The following is a 22,334-nucleotide window of genomic DNA, read 5'->3' on the forward strand; positions in this document are numbered from 1 at the left end:
TGAGTAGATTATCTCTGTGGTGTTGAGATTGAGAAAGAGTGAGAAAGAGTGAGAAAGCAAGAGATTCTAAACAGAACTTTATTGCAACCTAATTTTACAAAGATCCTTGTGTTTTAGATAATTAAGCTGGTACAAGACATGAACATTATCCTATTCCATTTGAAACATGTATTTCACCATCAAGAGTGACAGTGAGAGAGGGAGGGGAGAGAGTAAGATATATAGAGAAGGAGATTAAAAAAAAATGAAAGAGAGGAGCAGTGTCTAATCTTGTGTTTTTTGGTGTAGTGTGGTGAGTCAGAGGCCATTACTCACCAGTTCATTTCCTCATTCCATTTCATTACCAGTCAGCTGAGGCTTCTGTCCTGTCCGCACCACTAATTTCCCCCCACCCGCACACACCCCCCCCGATCATGGACGGGAATAAGGGGGAAGCAATTTAATGCAGCATGCAGCAATCAATAGCAATTAGGTGCATCCCAGGCTAATCCCATTGAAAATGGCTTCTTGGAAGATCGCCAGTAGAAGACCTTGGGAGTGCACAGGGACCCCTCAGACACACAGATACACAGTAAAATAAAAGTTAGGTTGCCTTTCAAGAGCTATTGGCAAAAGTAGCAAAACAGAACAATAAATGCGGCATGTATTCCCATTCTGCATGGCAATCAATATGTTTGAGGGTTTGGACAAGAATGATGAATGGGAGAGTTAACTCTTTCTGGTGAGCCACTGTTATAAAAGCTTTTTTACTCTGGCACCCGCTGGTCTGTGTGAGAGCCAAAAGTAATGCACGACATCTTAAGAGGATTATGAGGATTTATGTTTTATTTTGAATTAATAGTATAGCTCTTCACACATAATTTGTTCAAACTGTAATGAGCACCATTCCTCTTCTGAAACATGCATGGACACCATGAAACAAATACAACCTTCCTCAACGTTTCTGCTGACCAGAAATAGACGGTAGACAGGAATATGTTATTCACTCCACTTCGAGAAATTGTTATTTCAGAAGCATTAGGACTGCTAATGGTCAGGAAGCCATTACCAGACCTCCATTGTGTCTGGCCAAAAACATATCCACAGCTTGAAAGTGCAGCTTCATCTCTTCCTTACGTATCCCCAGTGTCTCGCAGTGAAACCCACCCCCGACACAGACGTTTCAAAGGAACACTTGCAAAAGAAGAAAGATACAGCGCAGAGTCAGTCCGCACATCTTGTGTTAATGCTCGGGTTAGGGGAGGATGCACTGAGAGTCAGTCTGAAAATCCCAGTGTTAAGACTCTGGCACGAGGAGGAGGATGCAGTGAGAGTCAGTCTGACCATCCCCGTGTTAAGACTCTGGTTAGGGGAGGATGCAGTGAGAGTCAGTCTGACCATCCCCGTGTTACGACTCTGGCACGGGGAGGAGGCAGAACGCGGCGATGCAGTCCACCACCCAGGAGGCGGGCGTGGTCCACACCTTGCCCCGGCGCCGGACGACGGCGGCGGCGGTTTTGTGCGGCGAGGCGCGCGGGTCGTACAGGATGTACTGGGTGCACAGCGCCTGGTCCGAGCCCGGCGCGGCGTGGTAGGCCGCCGCGCTCACCGTCTGCGTGACGTCACTGTCGGGCTTGGGCTGGCGGCTCAGCAGCTGGCCCCCGGCATCCCGGAGCAGCCGCAGCAGCTCCTGCTTGGGCGGGGCGCCGAAGGAGCCCAGCAGGAAGAAGAAGCAGCCGTCGAAGAGCGGCGGGAGCTGGGGCCAATAGAAAATCAATAAGACAAACCATGAATAAAAGAGGACGCCGGTGAGGATAGTGCAGCGGGCATGCGGCGAGGGGGGAAGCACGAGACTGGACATGTCCGTCTCCGCTGTGCTGATGGATGGGAACTGGTAGGGGTGGATAGGAGAGCCCGGGAGACAGATTGACTGACTTAACGGAATAGATTTAACATAGCTGTGGATGTTTGTAGCTGGATGTTTGTAGCTGAATGTGTGTGTGTGTGTGTGTGTGTGTGTGTGTGTGTGTGTGTGTGTGTGTGTGTGTGTGTGTGTGTGTGTGTGTGTGTGTGTGTGTGTGTGTGTGTGTGTGTGTGTGTGTGTGTGTGTGTGTGTGTGTGTGTTCTAGGATCATTATCAGGATAATTGAGATATCCTCTGGTTGCATTTTTATTCTCTACCTTTGCAGTTTGCACACCTACGCGTGACACTTTTAGTGGTCAGTCACAATTTCCTTTGGGAATAAAGGCAGTCAACTATGCATTTGAAAAAGGGAGGTTGGTGCTGCTCAAAGCAGACACCGGTGCACAAAATCCTAATTAAAGACAAGAGGGATGTCCGGTAACGGCGTCAGTTGAAAATTAGATGTGGACAGTGGTCCTTGATGCTGAATCAACACACCTCTCTCATCACCCCCTTGCAAGGCCATTGCCTGCGGTGCTTAAATGTGTGGCTGCCTGTGTGCAGCTGTTGTATGCGTATGTATGTTTGTGTGTGCTTGTGTTGGTGCGTTGGTAATGACTCAGCTAAATAGACAACTCCTGGTTCTCCTGAGTCAAACGGTGCTGCATTCTCCTTCTCCTTTTGCAGCAACGGTGAATTGGGGCCACTGTGGAGGCCCTGATTTATTTACAGCATCAATGAATTCAATTGTTTCTGGTTGTAAATTGGTTCTCTCCATCCAGTTTTCTCGGCCTCTACCTCCCTCTCTCGCCCACACCCTGTTTTTTTTTTTCTTTCTAAAAAGGTAAGCAGTTTCATCCTCGTGTGCAAGAACCCATTTTATAATTACTGCTGCTTATCTATGGGGGGCTGATAGACTTTGCAATGAGAGGAATAATGTAAAGCAAGCAGGGATGACTATGAAATGGAATGCTGAAGGTGCCAATATCCGGTCTCCCAGGTGTTCTCTGGTGTGCTGACCGAGGAGGCAACGGGTTCATCGGAAGGAATATTTCCCTCAGGGATTTAAATGGCTAATATGTGATTGTGGATATTGCTAGACAGGCGTTTTGACAATGCAAATATAGTTTTGATTCATCCAAAAAACAAAACAAAAAAAATGTCGACCGTTCACAATATTATTCTCTGCATTGTTATTCTCGTGGCTTGAGAGCCAATATCACAGACTCTTCTCAAAGTCACCGGTTTTATTCGACGTTTGCCTTTCAACACACATCGGATAAAACGCATCTCCCCCCCAAAAAAAGCAGACATTGCAACTTTTGCGATTGAGCACAGCCAGTGTAATATAGTAAACGTGATCACAATCATATTGCGATACGGACATCAATTCAATAGGCTGTGCAGCCATCATGCACATAATTACTGTTTGTCCCCTGGGCTGTTCCTTTTGTTCTAAAGAATCAATATCTACGCCCATGCATAGATTAGCATACACACGCATGTCTCCCTCTCTTTCTCTCAGACCCACCAGATTACACTTGTTGATGCGGCCCCGTCGGGGCCCGTCTCCGGCCTCATACTCCAGCTCCGGCAGCCACTCCCCCGCCCGCAGGCACGCCGTCACCCCTGAGAGAGAGAGAGAGAGAGAGAGAGAGAGAGAGAGAGAGAGAGAATAAGATGTTTAAAGAGAAAATGACCTGTGTATAAGTGTACATTTGTTTGGGGTGTGAAGTGGGACAGGTCAGCCACTGATGAGCGGTGATAGATGTAACTGCGGGATGCGGCGGTTCGACCAGGGGAGAGGGGGCGGCAGAGGAGGATGGAGACCTCGAGCGGATTGGAGACACACAGAGAGATAGATGAATAGTCATTTATTGTCCTCTGATGATGGGTTGGGAGTGGCGAGTCCAATTATTGTGCCAGCTGAGTAAGTGATTATTAATAGGCGGTTTCTATCCGTTACCGTTAGCATGTTGTTAAGCAGATGGATCCATAAATAGGGACTGACTCAACAATAGCCTGAAAGAGCAGAATTAGAAGGCCTGGTTGAACAGACAGGTGCGTCGGTTTATGGAGACAGAGTGAGAGAAAGAGAGAGTGACAGAGAGAGAGAGAGTGAGAGAAAGACAGAGAAAGAGAGAGTGACAGAGAGAGAGAGAGAGAGAGAGAGAGAGGATAGCTTCTCTATAGGGAGAGACGGAGAGAGAGAATGACAATCCAAGAGACCAGTATGAGAGAGTTCGAGAGTGAGAGCGGCAGAGCGAGAGAGACAGAGACAGACGGAGACAGAGGGGATGAGGCCAAGACAGAGCAAGTGAGAGAGAGAGAGACACAGACAGAGACAGAGAATAATAGAATGGGAGAAACGGCTGAGGCATAATGATGTTAATGATGCAGCTACGCCATAGGATCACATGCTGTTGCACAGTACAAGCCTCCTCGCTGGGAGGCCAGGATCGGGATCAGAGACGTGCAACTGTCATGCTTTTTCCATTCCGGAGCTGGCTCGACTTTGTTTGTTTTTTCGTTTTTCCAGAGACATGAAGGGAAAAGAAACTTGAGCTCTCAAACTTTGAAGGGAAAAAAAGCTAAAAGGGGACTAAAGGCATGGGGAGACTTTCAAATCACCCAGCCTCACATCCCAGCATGTCACAGAAGGAAACTGAAAGAACAAAAAAGAAAAACACCAAGCAGAAAAGCTTTTCATGCTGCTGCTGTTGACAGTAAATGCAGCCATTATCTTTGCGATAAAGAGAAGAAATAAAAAAAGGCAGCGGATTTATCGTAGTATTCTTTATATTGTGCAATATGTGTCAATCAAATTGCTATTCTGTCGGGGTCGTTTGCACTGACTCCAAGAGTTGTTTTGCGATTTATTAACCAGCGGGGCTGAGCAACCTGTCAAGTTTAGTTTATCTGTATTCTCCCTATAAACAACAACGGTGTCAATGGGTTTCATATTTGATGGTACCACCTCATCCGAATGCCTCACATGGGCATAGAAAAGACTCTGAAACCCAGTGGGTAAAGAAACGCATCGAGAGCCCCTCGCTGCAGGGATGGCAGAGTGCAATAGGACATAAAAGACACAATGAGAACAAATTGTAGCATTTAAACAAAAGGGTTGTTGGAAGCCATCGGGGATAAAAGCTTCTATAGTGATCGCAGACAAAAACAGGATGAATGTTCTTGCAATGGCTGCGATGAAAAGCATCGAAAATCGACTTAATAGTAGAATTAAAATGATTAAAGCATGGAATCAACTGTTGAAGCTGCCTTTATCGGCTAGGTTTAACGACAGTATTTCAAGTGCCCTGCTATTATTGAAAAATAAAATGCATGGGAAGGTGTTATTCAAATATGGATGATCAACCAATGTAATGCTGCACAATGTTCTTCAGAATTTATTAAATGAATGTGCTTTTACAAAACACAACTCATGTGGGCCACTTCCACCCATGGGTTCAAGACCAAATCATTAGCGTTATTAATGGCTGCAGCCAGAGAATTTGCTGTGCTTTTCAGCAAACAGAATTAGAGCAGGAACCCTAAATATATAAAAGGAGAAACCCATTACTCGCTAACATCATTATTTAACTCTTCAGTCACCTAGAAAATGCTGCTTTAGTCTCAATATTGTGAGAATGGTTTAATTATTCACCATCTTATATTGTTTTCATTTCCATTCACTGGGTGATGATGAAACAAAAGGCTTGGAAGTTTTGGCTACAGCATGGGTTTCATTGCAAATGTTTTATTTTGAAAAAAGTCAATTATTTACCTATTGTGAATTGTGAAACTATAAACACCCACTCACTCCCTAAGCTGGGGGAAGATCAAATAAAAAGCTTGGCGGGTTCATCTTCAGGATGGGTTTTCATAGCAAATGTATACTCTTGAAAACATTCTCATTCACAAGGTGAAATCAAAATAGTCAAATGCTTTCATTCGCTTTGGTGAGGTGTGAAATTTCTATTTTGGAATATGAAATACGCAAAGTGGGAAAATCTACTCACTAGGCGTCCCCCAAAAAACCTGACAAACAACAGGAGCAGAATATGGCCACAGACATGGACAATAATGTATAGTATACTCGCAGGAAGACATTCCCTTTCTGATGTCCACAGTCAAAAACATGCAGCACGAGGGCGGTCGTGTTAGTTTAGGGTCAGATCTCTCTTGCAGTGGCATATGGCTATGCGCTGCTGCTCACTGCATTGTCATGGTGGGCAAGGTGTCCAAGAGACGTCCCATACGACTTGCATCTGAGGAGGGAGTGGGATGTGGTGACTCACCATCACAAATGGACGACAGCATCCCATCCTCTCAGCACAGAACTGTTGGCCGCTCAAGATTGGGACAACGATTTAATATTGCCACACACACACACACACACACACACACACACACACACACACACACACACACACACACACACACACACACACACACACACACACACACACACACACACACACACACACACACACACACACACACACACAATTACGTTGGCTCATCCCTCTTAATCACCATTTTCATGTGCCGATGGCCTGTTGGTCCCGGGCAGGGGAGAGGGGAGATACCGGGGTTAATTGTTCTGGACGATATTCTTGGTCCAGTAGCCAACTGCTGAGCACTCATTTGCATATGTGCTAATGCCATTCTTGCTGGAGGTGCGGAGCGGACAAGCCATGCGCTTGCATCTCAAGCTTTCAGCCTAATTGTACGAGTTCACTCCTTGAGCGAGGGTGTGTGTGTGTGTGTGTGTGTGTGTGTGTGTGTGTGTGTGTGTGTGTGTGTGTGTGTGTGTGTGTGTGTGTGTGTGTGTGTGTGTGTGTGTGTGTGTGTGTGTGTGTGTGTGTGTGTGTGTGGATGGCAAACCTATTATGATGGGCAGATCAAGGAAGCTGGCAGCGGGGACACTAAAAGCCCCCTTGTGTTTCACCTCGCCCGCACAACATGCACACAAATGAATGGTGAGATGACATGGTGTCATTCATTAAGCCTGTTTTGTTCCTGATCATACTATTACCCCACCCAGAATGCTTGGATACCATGATAGGAAGATTACAACTTTCCACCAGATATGGTCCGGTTGCAGCTAGGAATTGTGTTCTATATTTGTTCCATCTCCACTGATTAATTCAGAAAGGAGGGTTGATCGAGTCACGGCAAGATGCCCTACATTTTTGGAAACCTTCAAAATGTAATCTCATAATTCCACATAATATTTAACAAAGGCGATGGCTGTAGTGCAAGTGAAAAATTCCAGGTTTAAAGCCAAAGGTATGATTTTATCAAAATCTTAAAAACTGTTCTACGGTGGTCCTGAGAGGTTTCCAAATCGCCACCCCCCCCTCCCCATCTCCCATCTCATGCATGAAGAAAAACTCTGCTACTGCAGCTTCAGATGTGTCCCGTGCCAAACAATGTGGCCTTGCACATCAACTGAGATATAGCAGGTAATAGGTTTGTTAAGGCATACCTGTCACCTCGTATCTCAGATCGTTTCCAGAAGCAGAGGCTCCGCCAAACCTCAAGCAGACACTGAAGCTCCCCTCGACACATTGCAATGTGAAACGCAGTTAATTGACGGTGGGAGAAAGGGCGTGTCTGCGAGCACAGGCACTCTTCCTAACACACACACACACACACACACACACACACACACACACACACACACACACACACACACACACACACACACACACACACACACACACACACACACACACACACACACACACACAGTTGACAAAGATGCAGCTGCAACCCAGTGAGGTCCACTAAGGCAACACTGACAGAATGATATCTTCCCTTCTCCCCTGAAGCAGGCCGTCTCTCAACATCTGCTTGTTGTTGAACAGAAAAACCGTAGTTGAAGGATGTCAGAGAGACTAGAGCCAGGCACCACCGCATCGTGTTCTGTTGATGAATGCATTGTGGCAGGAATACCACAATAATAAAGAACCTAGGTTTGCCTTTCCCTTTCTTCGGAACCCGTTATAAGTCAAGTGACAACAAGTGAGCTAGTTCTTGGCATATCCTATAAATTCAGCCCCACTATTTCACCGACACACAACATACACAATATTGAATTCTTAAAATATAAAAATAAAAAAATAAACTCAATATGAAGTACAAAGGTATGTTTTTTTTTTAAATAATTGCCTTCGCAGCTTTGCTTTTACAATAAAGGCATACACAGAAAATGAAAAGCCTGTGAAAGGGATACACAGAGAATTGAAGAGGATAAGAAGTTTTGGTGAAGCAATTAGTTGAGGAATCGATTGGTCCATAGAAAACTTTTGACTGCCATAAGTAAACAGGTGTGTGTTGGGGAGGTTGTAGGTAGTTTGGGCCGGGGTCTACTATACTCACAGCTGTATCCTAGAACCCAACAGCCAGCAAGGACTCCCTGGAGACTGGAGAGGGTGGTGGGTGCAGTACCATCTGGGACCACCACATGGCTCACTGGAGAGGAGGTGGGGGGAACAAAGTATTAAGCCATTAGAGCCACATAATGTATGTTGTGCATTGTATAACGTTGATATAGCCATCAATGGTCACAAAGTTGTATTGGAAGATAGATACCCTTTGAAAGGGGGTATCAATAGAGGACACACATACACAGGTGTAACTACTACCACTAGGGGTGTGGCAGATCACAAGCACGTACAATATTGGAAGGTTTCATGCTACAGGTTACAGGACATGCATCTTAGAGAATAAAACTGCATGTTCCAGGTTATTGGAACTTGTATCCAAATACCTAGACCGTAAATGAGCTACGGTATGAATGAAACGTGGAGCGATTTTCCCATATTACCAACCAAGTGATGTTCTCCTCACTAATCAGGTGCACCAACTGATTTAGTCAGGTAGGACAAATAACAAAATAGAAATTAATCACAATATATTAAATAATCAATATATTATAATATATGTCTAGTCGACTTATAAATAATAGTTGACCATTTATATAGGGCTTTTTATAGGTACCCAAAGCACTTCACTGTCTGTCTGTCTGTAACCCCTCATCCAGTACCAGTGTTGGAATGACCACCAGCACCTGAGGATAAAGGTTCATCTAAAGTTAGAATTTGTATTCAGTCTGAAGACACCTCTCAACACGAAGAACAGAACACCTCAAAGCCCCGTTCGGGAACTGCTTAAAAAGGACATGCAGAATTATTAGTTCATAAAAAAAGGAATAGCCGGGATTATTACCTCACTCAGTCAACAAGCCACAGCAGAAGACAAGTAATATAATGGCTGTAATTATCACTCCAGGGCACAAAAGGAACAAAAAAACATTGTTACATGCTGTGCTGATGTGTGTTAAATTTTTCTCGCCACAGGTTCAGAAAATGAACGGTTCTCTTAAAAGCATCAACTGCAAACCCCTCCGGTCTGGCTAGCTCAGCGAAGAGTGAGCAAGTGCTTCTTCCTTTTTTTTCCCCACCAGCCATTAGTATTCTGTCGTCTTACTGACTGCAATTCCAAACAGCTTATAAAAGAATCACTTTAACCATTTTTATGCACGCCATCGCAAGACTGTGGTGCGGATAGTAAGCTGCCATCTTGCTGCCACTACAGGGATATAAACATGTCTCCAAGACGAGGCATGAATCCTGACCTTCGTACATTACATTTTTCACCGTGTGCCAGCAGGCACACACGCACACATGCACACGTCGATTGGACAATTGCTCGCACACCGAGATGGTCATCAATAATTACCGCCACATCCTTGTGTCAGGATTTTAGCCTTGTTAAGATTTTAGTAGTAGAACACCCGCAAAAAGAAACTCAATTATCGAACACTTGATGAATGCCAGTGTGCCTTTCGGCAACAATTTTTTGCTAGCATTTAATACATTTGTGAGTTTTAATAGAGTCACTTAGCAACAGTTTCCTTGCATGTTAATCAGGGAAGCACAAATTAAAACCCAAGAGACCACTGGGCACACTGAACAGGGCTTGGTGGAGAACACTTTCATGCAAGCTGTAGAAGGAAACTGGTTGCCACTGGCTGCCAGCTGATCTTTCTTCTTTCTTTCATAATCCTAATGCAATAAAATGTGCTAAACATGCTAATGTTTACAATAGTTATATCATAACACATGCTTATTTATCTAAATTGTAACGTTTGAATCAATTTAATTTCATTAAGTTAGTAAATTAAGAACATTGCCATCTATAAAATGTCTTAATTGCTCAAATTAGTACCAAGTGATGCCTGCAGTTTGACTTCAGGTTTTGATGACACTTCCAAACACTTACCTGAGCCTGAAAAGGTTTCAACTTGTTTCATTCCCAGCAGCCTGGCCAGTTTGGCCAGTTGCTTCTGCTGGGGTTGGGACAGCTTACTGGCCAATACGATCATCAGCTCGTCCCGTTTCCCATTGGAGATGGCCTAGGGCAGAATACAAGCAAGTCACAGGTTGATGCGATGCAAGCATTGGATGTGGATGTCAAGCAAGAGCCAGAAAGGGCCACTATGCATCTGATAATGACACATTATCATTAATCCTCTTGTTTAGAGGATCACTTGGCCAGGCTAATTCATGAAAAAACTGAAACTGCTTTATATTTTATTGTTTACGTTCCCAATTATACTCTAGTGTTATTACAAGCTCTCATAACAGACCCCTGTTTATACAGAGGCTCATTAACAGTGTGGCTAAATGCAGGGGGGGGTGGTGGGGGGATGGAAACAAAACCTGCTTAAAGAGTTGTACAAAAACAGTTTCTTGAACGTAAGCGTGCCTCCAGCTGTTTGAAAAGGTCAATACACATAGTTGCAACTTGCAAGTTATTTAACTTCAGCAGAACTGTTTAAATCCTGCACAGTGCGCCCTTTTTTATGCACCGTGTGAGAGCAGAGCTGCACCAACACTTTTTTTTTTGACTTATGCCTTTGCTCATGGTGCTTTGTTATAATTAAGCCATCTTGCCTTCTGCAGTAGGGCTGCATGCTCCGCCAGCTGTCCTGCAGCTACGCTGCACCAGGTCAAAGTCAAACTTTATTGATAGAGTACATTTCACGCGCAGCATATCACAAGCTGCTTGCGATATGTTATGAGAACTAAAGTGAGCTAAGCTAAGTGCACCGAGCGGATCCTTCTTCAGACTCACCATAGCCAGGTTGGAGGGAGAGCCGACCAGCAAGCAGTCGCTGGGCTGGGGGGCGTCTGGGCCGGACCTGAATACCTCGCGCATCTCCAGGCTCACAGCGTAGTCCACAGGGCGCTTCCCATAAAGATTACTGAGACAAGATCAAAGAAAGGCAATTTAAAAATGACTACTTTACACGCTAGGCACATGAGCTACGCTCGACGAATACCAGCATGCACGGTGACATCGTATAGCAGTACACAAGCTATATATTATTCCAAGTGCTCATGAGGTGGAAATGGTCGAAATGGATTTAAGACCAACAAGAACCAAGCAACTTTTATTCATATTTTCCATTTAGTTGAGGAACAAGAGATGTTAAAACAAAGTCTGGTGTTGATTGGGATCTGAATGGGTTGACCGGGAATTTGCCACTTTGTGTTCAGCAAATGTTCTCCAAATGGCTTTTCGCTCAGATTTGACAAGTTGATATTCAAGTACGGAAACTTTTCGGGTTGTTATTCCCGCAGTTCCTAGCCCTGACAATAACCGCAGAATACCCAAACATTACCTTATCTGATCCAATGACTGAGCCATTGCATTATGGGAACAATCACATACAATCTCAGAATAGCTGCACTCGTCTTTTATGATTGCACGTAACTTATTTAATAAATTATTTTTATAGATATACATGAATCCATCTCTGTTCGGGAGCCCACAGAGTGTTTTAAGAATATAACCATAGTTGTGTGAGTGAATGCTTTTTAGAGGTGGTTTTACAAAGACTTGGTGGTTTTGTCTATCCAATATTCAGTGGAATACATAAGACGGCAGAAAGACCGCGTAGCACACCATAGCACTGGCATCTGCAACACTGTAAGCTACTGACACACAAAGATGAAAGTGCAACCCAGCTTTCCCTTTGTGTCACTGCGCCGTGTGTTGATCAATGAGCTCATCTGCCAGAAAGACAGATTCCCTCAAGTGTGACAAGAGAGAGACCCAAGGTCACCTTGAGGGAGTGAAGGGAAGAAGAAGAAAAAAAACACACTGGGAGGAAGGGAATTAGTGGAAGTGAAAGAAGCAGGAAGCAGGGCCCGGCAGGTTGTCTGCAAGATTAGGCGTCAGCAATGATAACACCAGGGGGACAATTAATAGGACCACTGGTCCATAAAATATTTCATTTGGATTCATACCCACAGCATCCCCCCTCCCCCGTCTCGACCGAATCACACTCACAAACAAACTCACACACACACACACACACACACACACACACACACACACACACACACACACACACACACACACACACACACACACACACACACACACACACACACACACACACACACCCACACCCTCTCAGTCTACGCAGCATGCGCGGCAATTGATATTACATATTTTTTCATGAAAAGGCAAAATAATAGGCCCCTGGAAAAACCTGTGGGCATTCGGGTTGGGGGTAAGTCGGTGGAAATCCATTCCCGAAAGCTGTCACATTTCTTACATGCGTGTAGGAGTGAAGTTGGAAGTGTGCCAGTGGACGGAAGTGTCTGTCTGTGTGTGCGATTGGGAAGGGGAAACAATTAAATTAATGAACCCTCGTTCCCCGTCTAGAAATGAAAAGAGATGGCAGTGAAGCAGGAAACCGCTTGAACACCGCCAGTCAACCTTAAACTAAAAACACACTATTGACACGCACGATAACTTTATGGCAATGTTGTTGGTCTCTCCCTCCCCCCTCCCCCCCCGCCCCCCGATCACACAAACACTGCTGTCAACTGTGCAACAAAAAAGGAAGACATGGCCTCTCATTAGGAAATGAAATAGGAGGAGGAACAGTGGGTGGGTGGAAGGCAGGCAGACCGATGCATTGTGCAGAAGAACAAACAATCACGAGTAAAAGCCCAGAGAGTCCAGAGAGCAGGGATTTTTTGAGATGAGGTTTTTGATTGTACAACACAGGTATTGTACGAGTATTCACATGTTGAGCATACCACCAAGCATACCTACAGTACCTCGTACAAGGGATGCACCAATATCAACATTTTGGTGTCTGTGTGTGTGTATGCAAGTGTGTCTACTCTACTTAGGTGGATCAATGTTAGCTTTGCATGTCATAAGCAAGGACCTCTGGGAAAAGCAAAGAGCGCTAGTCCTAATTTGAGTTTGGCATTCTGCACGATTCAGTGAAGCGAGGTGTAGCGACTGCAGCGGGGACTTGAATGAACGGGGCACACATCAGTGGATACGGCTGTAGTCGGAACATGGCCGACCATGACGCCATTAATACCGTTAATGTCATCAAAGCCATTAATGAAGACACTCTGGGGATTTCCCAGGCAATTCTGGAACCACGTTATTACATCACGTGGAAGCCATGTCTCCAGCCGGAAAGTGAAAAAAGTTTGTGTAAGCACTTGATTTATACACTTGAAATAGCTTTACATTCTCAAAAAAAAAATAATCGTTAAAGACTATAATTTTACAGACTGAATTTATTCTAAATTACTTTATGCTAACAAGCACTTAGTAGGCAATTGAGGATTCCTAGATGACAATAAGCCGGCTGCTGCAATTTAAATAGACACAACCATGTATTTACAACTAGATGAAAAATCCCTATTTTTCACCATTAAAAAGGTGTCGTATGTAGAATTTAGTGGCATCTAACGGAACCGACTTGGCAGAAATACAATATAGTATTCATATGTACTTATGTTACCTAGTCTTAGATACTAAATGCAATTTATCAAGGAGCCTCATCACTTGACCCTTACCTACTCAATGCAGTCATAGACGATGACATTTTGGAAGTACCTAGTGGCACCCGACAGGCCCCTTTAGCTACTCCTAAATCAGTGGAAAGGGAGGGTGTGTGTGTGTGTGTGTGTGTGTGTGTGTGTGTGTGTGTGTGTGTGTGTGTGTGTGTGTGTGTGTGTGTGTGTGTGTGTGTGTGTGTGAGTGTGTGTGTGTGTGTGTAGGAGGGGGGGTTAACTATTGAATACAATCTGCAACCTCACCGCTAGATGCCACTAAATTGTACACACGGCACTTCAACTAGAGGAAGGGCTGTATAGGACATTTAACTCCTAATAAGACATCCTAGAGCAAATGGGGATAGAACACACACACACACACACACACACACACACACACACACACACACACACACACACACACACACACACACACACACACACACACACACACACACACACACACACACACACACACACACAACCGTATCTGAAAACCATTTCAGCTCTACGAGCCATCGAGTTGCCGTCTTTGTACCAATCAATCCATTTACTGCGTTGGAACAACCACTCCGTCTAACTGCATCCCGAGCAGCCTTGCACCGGCTCACAACGGACGTGTGCTTGTTTGTCTTGCCGTGTGTGTGCAAACGTGCGCCCGGGTGCGCGGGGGAATGAATTGATGGCGCGTGGCAGGCAAGAACAGCATACATCTCGTCAGCGGCATCATGACGGATCGTCCCCGGCGGCCTGACTGGCCGCCGGGGCCGGGGGGCGGGGGAGGGGGAGGCGGAGCGCAGCGCCGGCTGACTAAGTGCTGTCAGCGCCCCAACAGCCATCAAAGTGACGAGGCCAAGAGGAATAAAAGGTTTAAAAAGTATACATCTAAAATTTATTATTTATTTTTTAATATTAAAAGACAATTAATTACAAAACAGGTGAGGCAAAGGAACAGCCCCGACCCTCGACCCACTGTGAATCGATCAGGAGTAGAGTAGGTTAGGGTGGCCCAAACCCAGCTGCCCTACGGCGGGTACCCAGCTTGGCCGGCCTCGACTTAACACCCAACGAGTAATGTGTGTCGCTGTGACATCTCCCCCTCCGGCCCTGCCATCTGCCAACAGGTCTTCAAGCCTGCTGTGACCTATTGCGGCATGGCAGTCATCATTGGGAGAGGGGGGGGGGGTTCAATCAGTGGTCGCAGAATTCGCCCCACTTTTCTTTCTTTCAAATGAATACCGCGGCACGATCAATCATAATCGTTATCGACAGCCGGGCGATGGAAGGAGAGCCCGGGAAATAGTTTGGCACTCTCAAGAGGGAAAGCCCTTATATTGAATGGCTGCAAAAGCATTAGCATACATATAGGTTAATGCATAAAGCATGCATATGCTTCTCTCCATCCAAACCAGAACAAGGCTTCTAGTGGGCCTAGCATTACCCAAAAGAAGGAATTCTAGAAATGTAGTGTTGCAGTTTACCCTAAGCAAACCTCTTGTATGGAGAAAAGGAGGTGCCAAATGTGTTTTGTTTCCACGATGGCCTTAATTGTGCGCACAACTTAAACTATGGTCTCAACTTAAAAAACGTCAACAGATTTTGTGACCTTAACATTAAGATTGGTTCCTTCCAAGCATATCACGGGACCCGGAATTAGACTTCATAACTTATGCTTCAGTCAAGTAAAAACACAATCATTTTAGAAGGTCCCATATTATACTGCCAGTTGTGAGTGTGATTAGCCGTTAAAGCCGTTTTGAAAATCGGCTTTAACGGCTGCTTGGTAGATGTGCTTGGTAGATCAGTCTACCAGCCTACCAAGTGGACTGCAGCAAACGTTGCCCACCTGTGATATCAGAAGAGGCAGATTTTCAAAACGGCTTTAACGGCTAATCACACTCACACCTGGTGGTATAATATGGGACCTATAGGCTGCGGGTAGCGAGACGAGGACAGCGTGTTTGGTTCATCCTACTCACAGCACGCTCTGCGAGGCGCCGTGCTGCAGCAGCAGCCTGGCGACGGCCGGGTGTCCGTTCCTGGCCGCGTCGTGCAGCGGCGAGTCGTTCTCGTAGCCCGGCGTGTTGAGGAGAGCCCCGCGGGCCAGCAGCACCTCCACCAGCAACAGGTGGCCCAGGTTGCACGCCTCGTGCTGGAACACACGCACACAGATGCCTGTGTCATAGCGCTGTCATGGTGTGGCTTTTAAATAATCGTCATGGTTACACGGGGGAGTGGAAGAAAACGCATCTTCTTTGTTTTACACACTTTTCTTCGGCTTAGACATACTGACAATACTGAAGAGGAGTATTATGCTTTTTTTATTTCAATATGGATCCTTTAATATGGAAATTATGTTTTCCTTTTTTTCCCTGTTTAGGAGGGCATTATCTGACACAAAGATTAAACTCTGCAAAAAGAGTATTCTGAGTATATTAATATCAGATTTGACAGCTGGTAGGATTTTCAAGGTTATCAGGTTGCCACATGTCATCCAATCCAACCCATTTCCATGACGCCTGTGACAAGTATTAAAGCTGTCACAAAATCACAAGTGTGGCACTGAAAAAACATTGGAACATTTTACTATGAACTGCATGAATTTTATTTCTCACAAAAAATGATTTAGGAGAGAAGAAAGACTCCAGGGTTCCTAGCTCCTATTGCCCATTTGATTTGGTGAATGAAGTGCCTTTTCAGTGCCTCTTGAAGGGAATAGCTCTATCTGGAGCGGGGCGGCGGTTAGCATCACTAACAACTATCCCCCCACAGGCTATTGTTTCCCCATAAAAAGGTCAGATTTAGTTTTTTCACATTTGTTTTTAACATTTGTTTGGTCATTTTTAAATTCCAGTCTGGAATGCAACCAAGCATCCTTGACCTATCAGGCGGGCGGTAGGGCAAATGTAGTGTAGCACTCGAAAACTCAACAAACCGCAGCTGGTTCCCGATTTCAACCCGGTTTCATAATGAATGCAAAGCCCATTACATCAGATGTATGTATGTATGTGTTTGTTTGTTGTTTTCTCTGAGCCACTCTTTCTCAGCTGTATACGTCAGATAGACTAAAAGGCAAGTACAATCATGGTATGAATGCCATATAAGCCCAAAGAATGTTTGGCTCTATCAAACCTCTCCTGAAAGCATTTTAATTATAGGTTAAAAACGGACATCAACAGGGTAGGGGTAAATGTTTTCATATGCGTGTGTCTCACCAGAGGAGTCCAACCAGCATGATCTTTCAGGTTTGGGTCCGCCCCTTGGTCCAGTAGCTCTTTGGCAGCCTCTACATCACCCTGCAGACAGACAGACAGACAGACAGAACAGTCTGGCGTCAGTATTTGGAACCTCCAAGCCTAACCGCCTATAAACACAGCCTCTTATCCTAGTGCAACATAAGCGCTGCAGTTTTATCAATTGTGCTCAGCAGCGGGCCATTGATTACCTTGTCGAGGATCTAAGGAGGGATTAGGGCTATGTTTACACGGATTAGAGTACGAACATTTATGCTCCATGGGCTGGAGAATGCCCCACAGATCATCTTGAGAATAACATTATTATGGTAAGGAAATTAAATAATAATAATGATAACGAAATAAAAACTGCAACGGAGAGCTTTATGCAAGCGTATCCAAGCTGAATAACCAAACCGGAAATTAACAAAATGTTAACAAAATTGACAAAATGTTAATCTAACGATAAATAAATGCAAGAATTATTCAAAATCATTTAAACCTGCTAATGGGAATAGATTGTCTAAAATGGCAGCTATGTGTGTGAAATCAGCATACTAATCAAAGGCAGTCCCATTCATTGAAATACTGAGAAGAAAAATGCCCATGTGATATTTTCTATCCTATCACCCAGTCCTGGGGGATATTAGCGATTCCCATGCTAGCACATGCTGACCTTTATAGCTGCTAGATGCAAGGGAGTCTCCCCCTTGTGGTTCCTCTTCATGACCGCAGGACTGCCCTGGAGGGAGTGGCTGCCACCCGGTGTGCGGGCAGGAGACCTCCTCCTGATGGAGCCTGGACTCTCTCCCTGCTCTTCCCTGGTTCCATTGGGGCTCTTCCCAAACATTAACCTCCCCAGGGATGGAGGGGTAGTAAGGAGGGCTGGATCTCCGCAACCTCCGGTCAGCCTCATGCTGCGAGGGCCGGGCGAGGTCCGGGGTCTCTTTGGGGTGCCCTCTGGGGGGTCGCATGCCTCAGATCTGGGTCTCTTCGGGGTATGCTGAGGAGAAGGGACACTGTCCTGTCTGGTAGCCTCCGTGGCCTCGGGCAGTGTGCTACATGATGGCTGGACTGGGTCTTTGGCCAGAACAGGAGTGATCCCTACAGCCTCGAGGCGGCCCTGTGGGACGCCCTCTATGCTCCCGCTCAGCAAGTCTGGGTTTCCTAGTTGGGGCACTGCTTTCAAGGTAGTCTGAGACCCGGCTGGGCTCAAGAAGGAAACTCTTTTACTGGACCGCCTAGGATTCTCCTCAGGTCTGCTGGCATGTGCCAACACTACCTCTGCACCGGTTTCCCACTGCTGGTTGATGGTCTCCAGTCTCTGCACCTTCAGTTTCCCTTTGCTCTGCTTGCGCGTCAGTCGCCTGGTCGCCACCGCCGGCTTCCTGTGTGGGGCACTTTTAGTTGTGCGCTTCCTGGTTTTCCTCGCATCGTCCCGGGTCTGTGGGCAGGAGGAGCCAGAGCCAGAGTCTTGAGAGGAGATGAAGTCGAAGATGGAGAGGTCCTTGGATTCCACCCTGCTGGTGTCAGGGTTTTGAGGGGTGGTCTCTGGGATGGGTGCCCTGCTTGGCGGGGTGTCCTCAGAGGAGGCCTTCTGCACCCTGCAGCGGACCTTGCGGCTCCGAGGACTGAACCAGATCTTAAAGTTCTTCTGGTGCTTCAAGATTTTTCCATTGCCGGGACTTGCTTGCAAAGGAGAAGGGCCTTGCTCTGCAAATAACAAGATGTATAGGCAGGGAGAGAAATTTATTTTTATTATCAATAATCAATTATAATTTACTGAATTATATAAATTGACAAATGAAGACTAAGCCTATAAAGTTTTGTATGTCCCAGTTTATCAAGACAAGTCAAATCCTTCAATAGGTAAGGTTGTCAATGTGTATTTAGTGACCCGTCACAGAGGGGACCTGAACCAGAAATGTTGTATTCTAACAACTATTCTTTACCACTTCACCACTAATCATATTTCATGCCAGTTTGTTCCACTTTCGGGACTCTGTCCTTCTGGGTTAATAGGGATGTGAATAACTCAAATTTTTCATGGTCAAATAATCAGTGGGTGGTATGAACGAATAATCAATGATTCGATGTGTGCCGACATTCACAAAGGCAGCCATGGATCATCGGCAAGAATTCACTCAATATCTTAAACGCAAAAAAACTAACTTTAACAGTGATCAGTGTTTGTGTTGTATGCATATATATTATTTATATTATTTATTTATGCTTGTGTATATTGTTTTTCTGTACATGATTAACTATTAGTGCTACAGAACCAACATTAGTTCTGTCCGTTAATTCTTGTTTATTTGAATGGGAAAAAATGTTAACGGTCCAAATGTTAAAAATCGACTTTGACCCTCAGGAACGAATAATCAAATATTCTGACCCATCCCTATGGGTTAAGCGCACTCAATTAATTCCCAGATAGCTACTCATTAAGTTAGCGATGGCGCCACAGAGCTGTCAGCTGGAGGGCAAGGTGCATGCACGGTCGCAACACCAGCTTTGTCACAACTCAGATCTACTTGCAGGCCAAGACAGATGGGCTAATTGCATTGTATAATTGTCGTCATTACATGGATGGGGGACGGGCATTCAGGATTAAATAACGCAGGAACTATTCAAACACAATAATAATTCAGAAAATTTGTTAGCAGGAGAGGCAGAAGATAAATTGCTCCATCTCTTTTTCTCCAGGGAGAGTTTGCGGAGAGATGATAATAATAAAGGAGAAAAAGGTAATAGTAATATTAAAAGTATCGCTAGGAGCATTACTCCTCTTACCTGTGGTAACTGTCGGGCTGAGCAGGGACTCTAAGCTGCAGAAGAGCTGTGTGATGTTGCTAAGATGTCTGTTGATCTGTAGGTCCTTCACCCAGGCAGGACTCTGACACACCACACAACCATCACCTGCCCGAGGGCCAGCACAGGATCTGTTACAAAAAAATTTAAAACACAACTGGATTTTGGATTTCAGGATTTTCATCTTACCCTTGGGTAAAATGGAAAAAAAGACCCAAACAAAATAGCAACAATCAAACAGTCAAACAACTTTATAAAGACATTGTGAATAGTTAAAATGTTTGTCTAGGGTTAGGAACCCTTTAGGAACCACCAAGGAGACCGTCTCTACGCACATCCTGTTTAACTCATCGCCTATAATTTAACATGGTGATTTGTATGACACACGGGCACATTTTATCAAATCTGAAATGGCTTGATCGTTCAAGAGCTCTCCTGGCTTTTTCCTCGTTTTGCACAACCTCCTCATTGACTATTAGGTTGCTTCTTTAGGTGCATGCATATTTATTTGATAAACAAAGACACTAAAAGTGGATTTAGTAATCCTATTTATGTCGCAGAAAACCTATAAATACGGGGTATTATGACAACAAATGAACCCTAGGCTAAAACGTCTCGTCAGTGAGTGGGGACATTAGATTAGACTTCATTCTTTACCCCGGACTTGTTTATGTGGGAACAGATGTTGACGTAGATAATTCTACATTACCTGCAGAGCATGTGCTCACATACTCCGAGGCACACCGGCTCTGTCACCAACCTGGAGCTGTGGAAGTAAATAATGAAAAACGTGGTGAGAATATAATAGAATAGAATATACAAGATCCATCATGGAAACAGGCGACTGGGTTCTCGGCAGGGTTGACCCCGGCGTTAACTATTACCATTTCGAGCAAAGCAGCAGTTGTCGAAAGTTGGCGACTGCCTCTTTAGTTTGAGTCCAGTCCCCTGTATCGTCCACAACGTCGTCAGCCATACTGAAGGTTTCTTTTGTTTTGTATCTCGGTTACAAAATCTACGAGACAAGTTGACAACAAACACGGAGGGTTATTCAAAATACTTCCTGGTTTCATCTCCTCCCGCCAATTTACGGAAGTACTACGGTTGCCATGGCAAAAACGGTGACGTCAGTGAAAATAAAAATCCTCTTGGATTGTAAAAAAAATTCATAGTATCACATAATATAATTGAAGTAAGTAAGTAAGTAAGTATAATATAGTTGAATCAATCATTTTTATATAAGAAAGCTGGCAAAATGGTATGTTTTTTTTTTTTTTTTTTTTTCTCTGAGCCACTCTTTCTCAGGCTCTCAACCCCACAGGCATGCAAACAAGTCACCTTTCGGCGAAATTTGCCGTTTTTTTTTTATAACAAAATTGGCCACTTGTGTGATTCGTGGAGATCCATTGAGAAAACATTGGGAGTGTGTGTGTGTGTGTGTGTGGGGGGGGGGGGGGGGTTCTACAGTCTGGCGAAAACGAGACGATAACTAAATAAAAATCAATTTAGGATGACAAAAACTACGACGAAATCTTTTGACACTTTCGTTAACGAATAAAAACGAGACGAACATCTAAGCAGGACGATTTGGGAAGCGATCCAATCATAAATAAGCTCTTTATGTGGGGAAGTACTGCTCGTCCCGCCCGACAGGTCAACTAGCAGGCGCTTGCTGCGTCGCAAGCAAGTGTCCCTTTGTAAACAGTTTGGCGCAACAATCAACACAACCAACTTGAAGTCATTGGCAGACGAGTCATCCCAAAATTCACGCAAAGATAAGCATCCTTAAACAGTTTTTTTCTTTCAAGCTAATGTTATGTGCGTTTTCGCTAAAATTGGAATACAATACAAGCTGAAAGAAACCACTGCTGTCCTGTAACGGTACCGGAGCTCTGTGCTGTCGACACCACAGCGGGGCACAGAAACACAGGATTCACTGTGGTTTCTGTGACACGAGAAACACTAAAAATGAATACTAATGTTTTATAAAGAAAGCTATCTTAGTGGGAAAGCCACGCAACAGATAGCCACGGTTACATACAGTAATGTTCTTATGACGGGAGAAAGGAGCAGAAATATAGTAGGCTATAGAGACAACTTGGAGCTGTGTGTGCGCGTATGATTGAGTGAGAGACGGGAGTGGATGAGAGACAGAAAAATCGGACCCTCCGGCCTCCGACAAGGATGGGCCACTGAGTGCAAATAAAGCTACTGCATCCCAGAACAACAACAGACCAAGGAGGACGCAAAAACCAAGGAGGTAAAAAAAAAAAAAAAAAAACATGCGCGCAGGTCCAAATATTTTTTTTATAAAAATAAATGTATATACATTTTATTTTATTTTATTTTTTATTTTATTTTGTTTTGGCGTCCTCCTTGGTCTGTTGTTGTTCTGGTCTGTTTTTTGCAATGTTAACATTTAAAAATGATGATTAAAATTCAAAAACAATTGTGGTCAAACATGGCAAAGCATTATGACGATGAGGAAGGCATGCACAGGAAGAAACGGACACCAGG

At 44.7% G+C, this 22,334-nt stretch overlaps 1 protein-coding gene across 1 annotated transcript; it reads right to left on the bottom strand.

Moving 5' to 3' along the window:
* Nucleotides 1-885: 885 nt before the first annotated feature.
* On the bottom strand, nt 886-20,833 carry bard1 (BRCA1 associated RING domain 1). The gene is made up of 11 exons (XM_084478277.1): nt 20,702-20,833; nt 20,527-20,583; nt 19,800-19,948; nt 17,683-18,719; nt 16,989-17,069; nt 15,753-15,925; nt 11,030-11,159; nt 10,175-10,307; nt 8,270-8,362; nt 3,414-3,511; nt 886-1,735 (listed from the first exon to the last, which is right to left on the bottom strand). The coding sequence occupies exons 1-11, from the start codon at nt 20,791-20,793 to the stop codon at nt 1,388-1,390; spliced, it is 2,391 nt and encodes a 796-aa protein (XP_084334403.1). The 5' UTR covers nt 20,794-20,833; the 3' UTR covers nt 886-1,387.
* Between the last annotated feature and the right edge of the window lie 1,501 nt (nt 20,834-22,334).

This window comes from Micromesistius poutassou (genome assembly GCF_964030765.1).
Source record: "Micromesistius poutassou genome assembly, chromosome: 14".
NCBI lineage: Eukaryota > Metazoa > Chordata > Actinopteri > Gadiformes > Gadidae > Micromesistius > Micromesistius poutassou.